This window comes from Dendropsophus ebraccatus, chromosome 7 (genome assembly GCF_027789765.1).
Source record: "Dendropsophus ebraccatus isolate aDenEbr1 chromosome 7, aDenEbr1.pat, whole genome shotgun sequence".
In the NCBI taxonomy this organism is placed as follows: Eukaryota; Metazoa; Chordata; class Amphibia; order Anura; family Hylidae; genus Dendropsophus; species Dendropsophus ebraccatus.
Window position 1 is genome coordinate 111,631,116 of NC_091460.1, and position 9,230 is coordinate 111,640,345.

Consider the following 9,230-nt stretch of genomic DNA (forward strand, 5'->3'; position numbering starts at 1 on the left):
GGGGGACAACAAGGGGGGCGATCTATAAGGGGGCAATCTATAAGAAGATACAACATAAGGGGGCCATCTGTAAGGGGGATGGACAACACAGGGGGGCCATCTATAAGGGTGACAATACGGGGGCCATCTATAAGGGGATGGACAACACGGGGGCCATTTATAAGGGGTACAACACAGAGGGGCCATCTGTAAGAGGGGCCGAGGGGACAACATGGGGGAATCTGTAAGAGGGGCAGAGAGGACAACACAGGGGGGCCATCTGTAAGAGGGGCAGAGGGGACAACATGGGGGGGCATCTGTAAGGGAGACTACAAAGAGGGGCCATTTATAAGGGAGGGCTACAGAGAGGGGGGCCATATACCATAGGGGGACTACACAGAGGGTGGTTCTTAAGGAGATCCACATAGGGCCATATATAGGGAAGTCTAAACAAGGGGCCATCTATAAGGAGGCTACACAGGGGGGCATATACTATAAGGGGGTCACATAGAGTCAGCCTACCCACTAAATAAGGGTGTAAAGGGGCCAATACAGATGTGCAGTTAGTATAGAGATGAGGATGGTGCCAGAGTGAGGAGACTAATATGTTTCTCTGGCAGATTCTGTGGATTCGTGGCTCGGAGAAGTTCTCATAACGGCCCAGGGCAGATGGAGAAGAAGATGAAAAGGGAAGAACTCCGATCAGAGAAGACGTCTTCTGTGAGTCACTGGATATAACTGCACTGTAATGTAAATGATGTATAGAACCTGTTTAGGGCTGGCTCTACCTCTATAGTGATCTGTGTACAGAGGATTTTATTCAGTAGTGGCGGTAGTTTTAGTCAGTATGTGGTGGTGTTGTTCAGTATCAGTGGTGGTGTTAGTCAGTATGTAGTGGTGTTATTCAGTAGCAGCAGTGGTATTAGTCAGTATGTGGTGGTGTTATTCAGTTTGCAGTGGTATTAGTCAATATGCAGTGGTATAAGTCAGTATGCGGTGGTAATATTTGTTACTTGTAATCTGGTACTGTGTTTTATTGGATTTAGTATACTGATTTGGTCAGTAACAATATGATAGTGATGGTAGTGGTTGTGGTGTGGCGGTAATATTTGGGAGGGTCGGGTGATGGGTGCTGGATATTGTCTGGAGGAGTAGGAGCTTTATAACACCTTAAGGGGGTCTCAGCAGACCCCGTGGGGGGAGGGGGGGCGCCGAAAAAAGTTTCGCACAGGGCGCCAATTACCTTAAGGCCGGCCCTGATCAAGAGGGAGGTGGGTCTAAGCACTGTAAGGCCAGCCTCGCTTTGTTAGATGACTCAGGTTGCTCAGCTCTGATTGGCTGAACAAGCTGTAAGGCATTTAACAGTTTTACAGAGTCAGTTAGACATCACAAGAGAAGAAGTGCATCATGGGAAAGCCCAAACCAGAAAGTAAAAAAATAATAAAGACACAAACTGGAGGTTCAGGGACCTGCAAACAGTGGGAAATTCAAATGGAGACAGACTCAGGAGGGGTGGTAAATGTAAAAACTATGATTGATTGTTTTTTTTTCTTTTTAATCAGCGCCGGAGTACCCCTTTAAAGTGCTATGCCGGGCTGTTACACGGCCTTAAGAGTAGCATTCATTAGTGACAGAGAACCTGAACATTCTAAACCTAGTGACAGATTCTCTTTTAAAACCCAAAATAATAGTAAATGGGGGCAAATGTGTCAATTTTACCGGTCAGTGGGCAGCAATTATCTGCAATTGCAATTATGCAATTAAGTGTTTTTTGTTTTTTAATTTAACCGCACAAATATTTTTTCTGGTTTTGAAAAGCATTATATGATAAAGCAAAAAGTGCAACATTATAAAGATTAGTTAAACAACACAAGCAAAAAGCTGCAATTTGACAGGTCAGGAAGGGTCTGCAAAATAATTTCTATATCGTTCCCACATAGTCCTATGTGGCAAAGTAAAGGCCAGACTATTATAAGCAAACTTTTATTAGCAATGATCGCCAAGTGAAGTTTAATAAAGAGTTGTACTGAATAAATGTATTTACTTGCTGATAGGGCGTAAGACCCTTAGTATTTCTCAAATATCTGGGAGATTTTAGTATGCCGAGTTCGGCTGATATCGGCCCGTGGAATAGGAGGCAACGATCAGCCGACATCGTTCATGTCGGCTGATCGTTGAAGTTGTTTGTCTTTTAACATGCTGGAAGACAAACAACTTATACAGCAATGATCTGCTGCTGTCGCACCGTGGAATAGGAGTTGAGGCAGCAGACCGATGCTATATCCTATGGGCTGCCCGGACTATCAGCGATCACCCGGGCAGCCCCCCCGCAGCTCCCCCCGGCTAATAGCGCTCGTTTGCTCCTCATTGTCAGCCCGTGGAATAGGGCCTTAAGTTGTATACTGAACACTTGTAAAGATATCTTTTGTTGTTACAGAACACTCTTCAAAGAACATAAACCCCAGGGTTGCTGTTTGTCCTCTCTGTGATGTCTTTGCATTGTTGAAATAAAGCATTTAATTTTAATGGGTGGGGAGTGCTGCTTATATGGCTACTTAATGTTGGCTGGTTTTTTAGAAAGTACATTTAGGGTGCCTTCACACGTACCGTATCGCTGCGTATTTAACGCTGCGTATTTATCGCTGCGTGTTTGGTGCAATTTTTACATGCAAGTTTTGATTTTCACATGATTTCCATGTGAAAATCAAAACTCGCATGTAAAAATCGCACCAAACACGCAGCGATAAAAACGCAGCGTTAAATACGCAGGGTTAAATATGCAGCGATACGGTACGTGTGAAGATACCCTTAAAGTTACCAAATTCTCTATTAAGTTCTGTTTAAAGTTTTTTTGTAAAAAACTTAAGAACCTTTCACACAGGCTCAATATTGGTCAGGAGTGTTTCTATTGGTGCTCACTTGGCCAAGAGTCGGCCTGTATAAAAGTGGCATTCATCAGCCGAGTGCATCTTTAGAGCAGGCTTCAAACTTATTGTTATTGGCCGCTGTTTAAGTGGGGGATGTGCTGCCGACAGGAAAAGGGAAACTTACAGCAAAGATATGAATATATCTGTGCTGTCAGATCACAAACAGTGCATACTTACCTTCTGTCATCCGGCATCCCGCTCTCCGGCCACCGCTGTATCTCCAGGCCTGCCGGGGGCGGCGACCAGAGAACAGGATAGTAAATTCGGAGAGCAGGATGACGGATCACAAGCAGCACAGAAGGTAAGTATGCATTGCTTGTGAAATGGAAACTGAAAGTGCAGATATATGCATATGTGTGCTGTGAATTTCCATCGCTGCACGAACAGTAGAAGAACTGCTATGCAGAGTGGTATCCGGGTTGCCAGCAGTGTCAAAGTCTGTGACACTGTGCCCAGGAAATAAGCTAAGCTTTTTACAAAGGTAAAAGAACAGAGGGTCTATTGAAATTTAATACTTTTTGCTTGTGAACGATCTAACCTGCTGACAGCTGCTCTGTGCTGGTCCCGCACTGTTACACCCTATTACATGAAGCGGTTATTGGTCGCTTTCGGCTGATATCGGCCGTTACGGCCAATAATCGCTTTGTGTAATAGAAGACAACGATCAGCGCTAGCAGTGAGGGGGGAATGAGAAGCAAGCGAGCGCTGACCTGACAGGTCGGTGCTGGCTTGCTCCTCTGAATCGCCCCGTGTAATAGGGGCTTTAGTGGGGGTAAACGCCGCTCTGGAGCACCATTAGGAGCGCGGCTGCGTCATCTGGCCCTCCACTGATTAGCAGTGCTCCTAAGGGTGATCTGGAGTGGAGTTTACCCCGACTAACAGTGCGGGATCAGCGCTGAGGAGGATGGTAAGAGACATACCTTCCTCTTCACCGTCCCCGGTGCTATAGATTTGTCTAACCTGCTGATAGTTCCCTCTATATATATATATGCATATATGTGTTGTCAGTTTCTTTAAGACCCTTAGGGACATCCAATATAGTGGAGATGTTAGTGGTGTTGTTAAATTACCTTTGCTGTAATTGAAGCTAACTGAATTGCTGGATTATTTGATTAACCTTTCTGTGATCCTGTGCATTAGACAGGTTTAGATTGAAACGGTTGGACATTTAATGAAGTGAAACTCGAGATTATAGCTGGCTATAATCTTGCACTGTGGTCAAAGTTATGCTTTTATGGCTCAGTAATGTTATTTTAAAACTATCTTAAGTAGTAAAAGATCCTCCTCAATAAACCACTTGAACCTTGAAGACTGTCTTCTGAACCAGAAATTTTCATTGTCGGGTAATTACAGGCTTGAATGCTACATCTTTGTAAGTTCCCTACCTTTTAAGTGCCTGCCTCTGATCCAGTCGATATAATGTTAATACTGGAAAGTCTATTGTGAGAAATCATAAAATGCTTTTAATGCTGGCATTAAATATTTTTTTCCAAATCCTTCTTTACTACTGTTTTTGGCCTCTGAGAACTGTAACCTGTAAAACCAGTACCACACTGGCATAAGCCTAATCCTATATTAAGCACATGCTTCTAGAGGTGTAATTTAAACCTATTGGACCCCAATGCAAAATCTGGGCCAGTGTACCCCCCAGCCCAATTATCATGTGTCATTTATAATACTGGTCTGTTAATATGGGGCACACATCCCCTTTAACATGGAGAGATGCACCACTGATGGTCAATGGCTTTTTTGACAGACCAAAATGACCTGATGAGCCAATGTATGAGCCTTTCCTCCTTTGTCTGCTGATTGCTGACTCTACATGTACATAGGGTAATTATAAGCTGTACAGGCTGACATAGCCCTGTGTGAGGGCTATGTCAGCCGGTCCAGCTTATAATAACCCTATGTAATAGGCCTTCACAAATGGTGATCATGCAGCAAGAGGAAAAGCTGCATGGCATGAAATGGTCCATCTCTGTTATGCGCCCGCTCAGCTCTCTCCACCCTGCCATGCATTTTGTCTGAACTGACTTGAATACATATTTCTGCATGAAACAACTAACGGTGAGTGCCACATCTTCTCTTCTTTATTAGAATTTATATTAGGCCCTCACAAATGGTGTTTAAACATTTTACAGTAGGAAATTCAAGGGCATCTGCCTAAGACATAGAAAGGGCATTTGATTGCTTGTAAGATGCAGTAAGAGAAGCAAGTCCATGGGTATATCTGTTCCCACCAACAGGCTCCTTGAAGATTGTTTAAAATGGCAGGACAAAAAAAGTAATTTAGTTGACTGCACCATGTTACCAAATAATGTGCCAGATGGCTTACGCGCAACCATATTATTAAATCAATTACGTATGGAGGTATTGTCATCTAGTAAATATTCTATGCAGCAATTCAAATGCTCATCTCAGTCAATGACCTAGGAGCATCAATATTGGATGTATATATTATTCTTCAAAATGCTTTATAATAAACGGGTGAAATCAATGTCAAATTTGCTGCAAGATCCACATGTAAAATATTTGCAATTTTTGGCCTAAGATGAGCGAACGTGCCAAATGTTGGGGTTTGGATGAACCCGAATGAACTGCATTTGAATCCTGCTGCCTGGAGAAGGTAAATGCAGCCAGAGGACTGCCTGGAAAACATGGATACAGTCTTCTCCAGACAGCAGGATTCAAATGCAGATCATTTGGGTTCATGCAAACCCAACCTTTTGGCAAGTTCGCTCATCTCTACTTACTAGTATTGTCCTATCATTTAGTGGAATAGTCATGACACTACATGACTACATTGTTCTCTTTGCAGTGTCTAGTACTCTGGCCTTACAAAGAAAGCCTTTTGTTCTGGAGAACCTGTCCTGTCCTACCTTACCTAGACAACCTAATAATTTTAATGGACTCTCCATGATGCTTTATTTCCACTGTGGTGGGCCTTCAGGGGAATCAAACATTTACAAGTTCAGATTACAGCTGGTTCCTGGGTATCCCAGAAGGGTCTAGCTTAGTAACCAACTTATTGTTAGGCCTCCACCTTAGGAACTGTCCAAAGCAGAAAGCCCCTTTATTTGCACACTTAGGGCCCTATTCCACCGGACGATTATCGTTCAGATTATCGTTAAATCGTTCGAATCTAAACGATAATCGTTCGGTTGAAATGCAGTAACGATTAACGACCGAACGAGAAATCGTTGATCGCTTTATAAGACCTGGACCTATTTTTATCGTTGCTCGTTCGCAAAACGTTTGCAAATCGTTCGCATTGAATAAGACATCGTTCGGTCGTTCGCAATAGATACGAACGCAATAGCGAATAAATACGGAAGAAGAAACGATCGCAATTACGATCATAAGTAACGATTATCGTTCCATGGAAATGAGTGAACGTTTTCAGGTCTTTCGCAATAGCGGTCGTTTGAGATCGTTAATCGTTAACGATTATGCTAACGATAATCGGCCGGTGGAATAGGGCCCTTAGGTCATGTGCAGACTACAGAAGAGACCGGCCATTCCGTGACCCGGCCGGTCTCTGAAAAGATCATCCCGGACGTTACTGCAGTACCAGACAGATGATCTTTGCAGCTGCAGAGTTCTGATGCGGGCGCATCTGTGCGCGCCACCATCACAACTCCCCACTGCACACTATGGAGCATGCGGCCGGAGCCGCTCGCTCCAAAGTTTGCACTGACAGGGTTTTCTGCAGCTGCTATTCACTCAATAGTGGCCGCAGAAAACTGACATGTCATTTTTTTACGGCCCCCGTGAGAGATTCTGGCCAGAGCGTATACTATGTGTTCACGCTCTGGCTGGGATTCCATAGAAGACAAGGCAATGTATATTTTCATAAAAAGTACGGCCTTTGTTGCCGATTGCAACAACGGACGTATTTTTCTGAAAATATATGGTGTGTCAACATAGCCTTATATTGGAGGGAAATATGTGCATTGGAATTGCTGCTCGGGACATAGTGGTACATAGAGATCATTTTCCATTCGAGTATTGCTGAAAATCTTGGCTGTTAATATAAAAAACAAAACAAAAAAAAAGCTGTTCAAAAACTAGAGGCACAGCAGAAGAAAGATGAAAAAGCATTGAAACCCATTCAAAAACAAGATCAAGCTCATCAAAAAGTTAAAGCGGGAGGGTCCAAATCTAGAGCAATTACGGGGTTAACAGTGATTAGTAAAACAGGCACTCCTTGGATAAGAGAAAAGTAGGTAACATAGCTATGCCAAATATGAAATGTGTTGGGAACCAAGTGAATCAGTCTTTGATCAAACAAACATACTTTGATAGTTATGTTTAACTAGTAGGAGCCCTTGTTTAATATTCAATATCATAGGACAACACCTCACAACATTCATCACAGAGCTGACATATTAAACAATGATGGCTGTAAAGTCATATTAAGTAATTATTCATTGTAAGTCTATTCCTAATGTGCTTAATGCTTAATAAGGTCAGCCACGCATAGTGGTTCTGGATAGTGTTGAGCAGAGATGCCAAACTGTTCGGATTTGGTAACTTTTGACCCAAGTTGGATGCAACCCTTGGGAATCGTGGGAAACATGGATACAGCCCAAGACTCCCTAAGGCTGCATCCAGGTTCTACAGCTAAGGGGAGTCAAATGCTGAGGGTTAGGGTTTGGAGAGGGTTGCTGGCATCTCCGCTCAACAGTAGTCCTGGAACTTCTCTGGAACTTTGTGCAATCTGTATGTTCAAGACCAATATCATATGTCAGCCTCATAACGTGCCTTTCTCATGGAAAAGTATGGAGGTCTACTTTGATAGACATATCAAAATACTATCAGTATAGAAAGAAATAATAAAATATTACAGGATTTATTAATCTGTATGTCATATCTACCTTTGTATATACTTGTCCTCTAATATAGATTTATTATTCTATACAGATAAAACAGAAGGTAAGTATTTAGATTTCTCATTCATAAGGCAGAAGAGACTCTGATCAGCATCATGGCTTCCTTTATGAAATCTTACAGGTGTCATACTGGAAGAGATTTTACCTCAGGAAGAGACTCTTGTTGCCAGATCTTGTTGAGCTTCCATCCTCAGTAAAATGAGCCTCCAGTGCCACGCTAGACTTGCAACCCCCACGCATGCATGAGAAACCTAACACTGGACCAGAAAACAAACAGCTACCGGTGACGAGACAAAACAAAACACACGCGAGGTACAGGTGTCTAACTCCAGAACACCTTCAGCACTGAATCAGTAGCAGCACAGTACAAAAGGCAGTTCAAATTACTTCTCCGCAGCCAGCCAATCCTCAATTAGCCAGGCCTTGCTGAGCAGAAACCATGACGTAAGGGGAAGTGCTCTTGCAGAAATAACAAGGAATTCAGTTTCAGTAATGATTTTCTATTTCAGTAATCAACTTCTGTATCAAAGGGAGGAATGCATAGGAAGTTTTAGGCAGACAATGCCCATTCATAACTGTAATTCTTAAAGGGGTATTTGTACCTGGGGTAGTTATGCCCTATGCATGTTCTACTTGCGATCTCTAGAACGGGGACCCCAATCCCCTGCCAATTCGGCTTTCTTTAGGAGCTTCATAGAGAATGTATGAAACAGCATCACGCGTGGTCCACAGCTCCATTCAGCAGGGATTTTAAAAGCCCTGTTCTCAAGATTTTAGGGAACCCCCTGTGATCTTAAACTGTGCATACTGTAGATAAAGCATAACTACCCAAAATAAGAATATCCCTTTAAAGGGGTACTTCAGGCCAAAAAGAAAAAATACAGTGCCAGCAGGGGGTGAGAGGAACATAATAATGAATGTATACTTACTAATTCGTGTGCCCTCGCAGAGCCATGTCTCCTGCACCTGACGGATGGCTCACTCAGCTAGTTAGTGACTGGGGGGAAACTGCTGCAGTCACTGGTTGGCTGAGCGGGTACTTTCCTCCAGGCCATAATGTACTGTAGAAGGAAGTCAGGAGAAAAAGATAAAAGGGGCCGGGAGCCTGCTGCGCATCAGGGGTGGGTAAGTATACATTCTTTATTATGTTTCCCGACACTTCTGCTTGCCTTTAGACCATGTTCACACAATGTTTGAACATCGGCCATTGTTTGACCCAGCCAGATCAAACAATTTCTCATGTCTGAGATGTTCATGTGCTGCTATGGATCTCTTGGAAGGTATCTTGTATCCTAGCTTGCCTTACCTAGTCATATTTTGCAACGTTGCAATAGCTTCTTATGTATGATGGCCCTGGCACCTCTTAAAGGGGAACATCCAACATTAGGTTAAAAAAAAAAAAAACACATGAGGCAGAAGCAAACAGCATTGC

At 43.1% G+C, this 9,230-nt stretch overlaps 1 protein-coding gene across 1 annotated transcript in view; it reads right to left on the reverse strand.

Moving 5' to 3' along the window:
• The window catches only part of SHROOM3 (shroom family member 3), a 155,392-nt gene extending 147,256 nt beyond the window's left edge, over positions 1-8,136 (reverse strand). The window contains exon 1 of the mRNA XM_069978173.1: positions 7,944-8,136. Within this exon, the coding sequence (XP_069834274.1) occupies positions 7,944-8,038 (95 nt within the window). The 5' untranslated portion in view covers positions 8,039-8,136. The remainder of the gene's footprint in view (positions 1-7,943) is intronic.
• Positions 8,137-9,230: the final 1,094 nt, after the last annotated feature.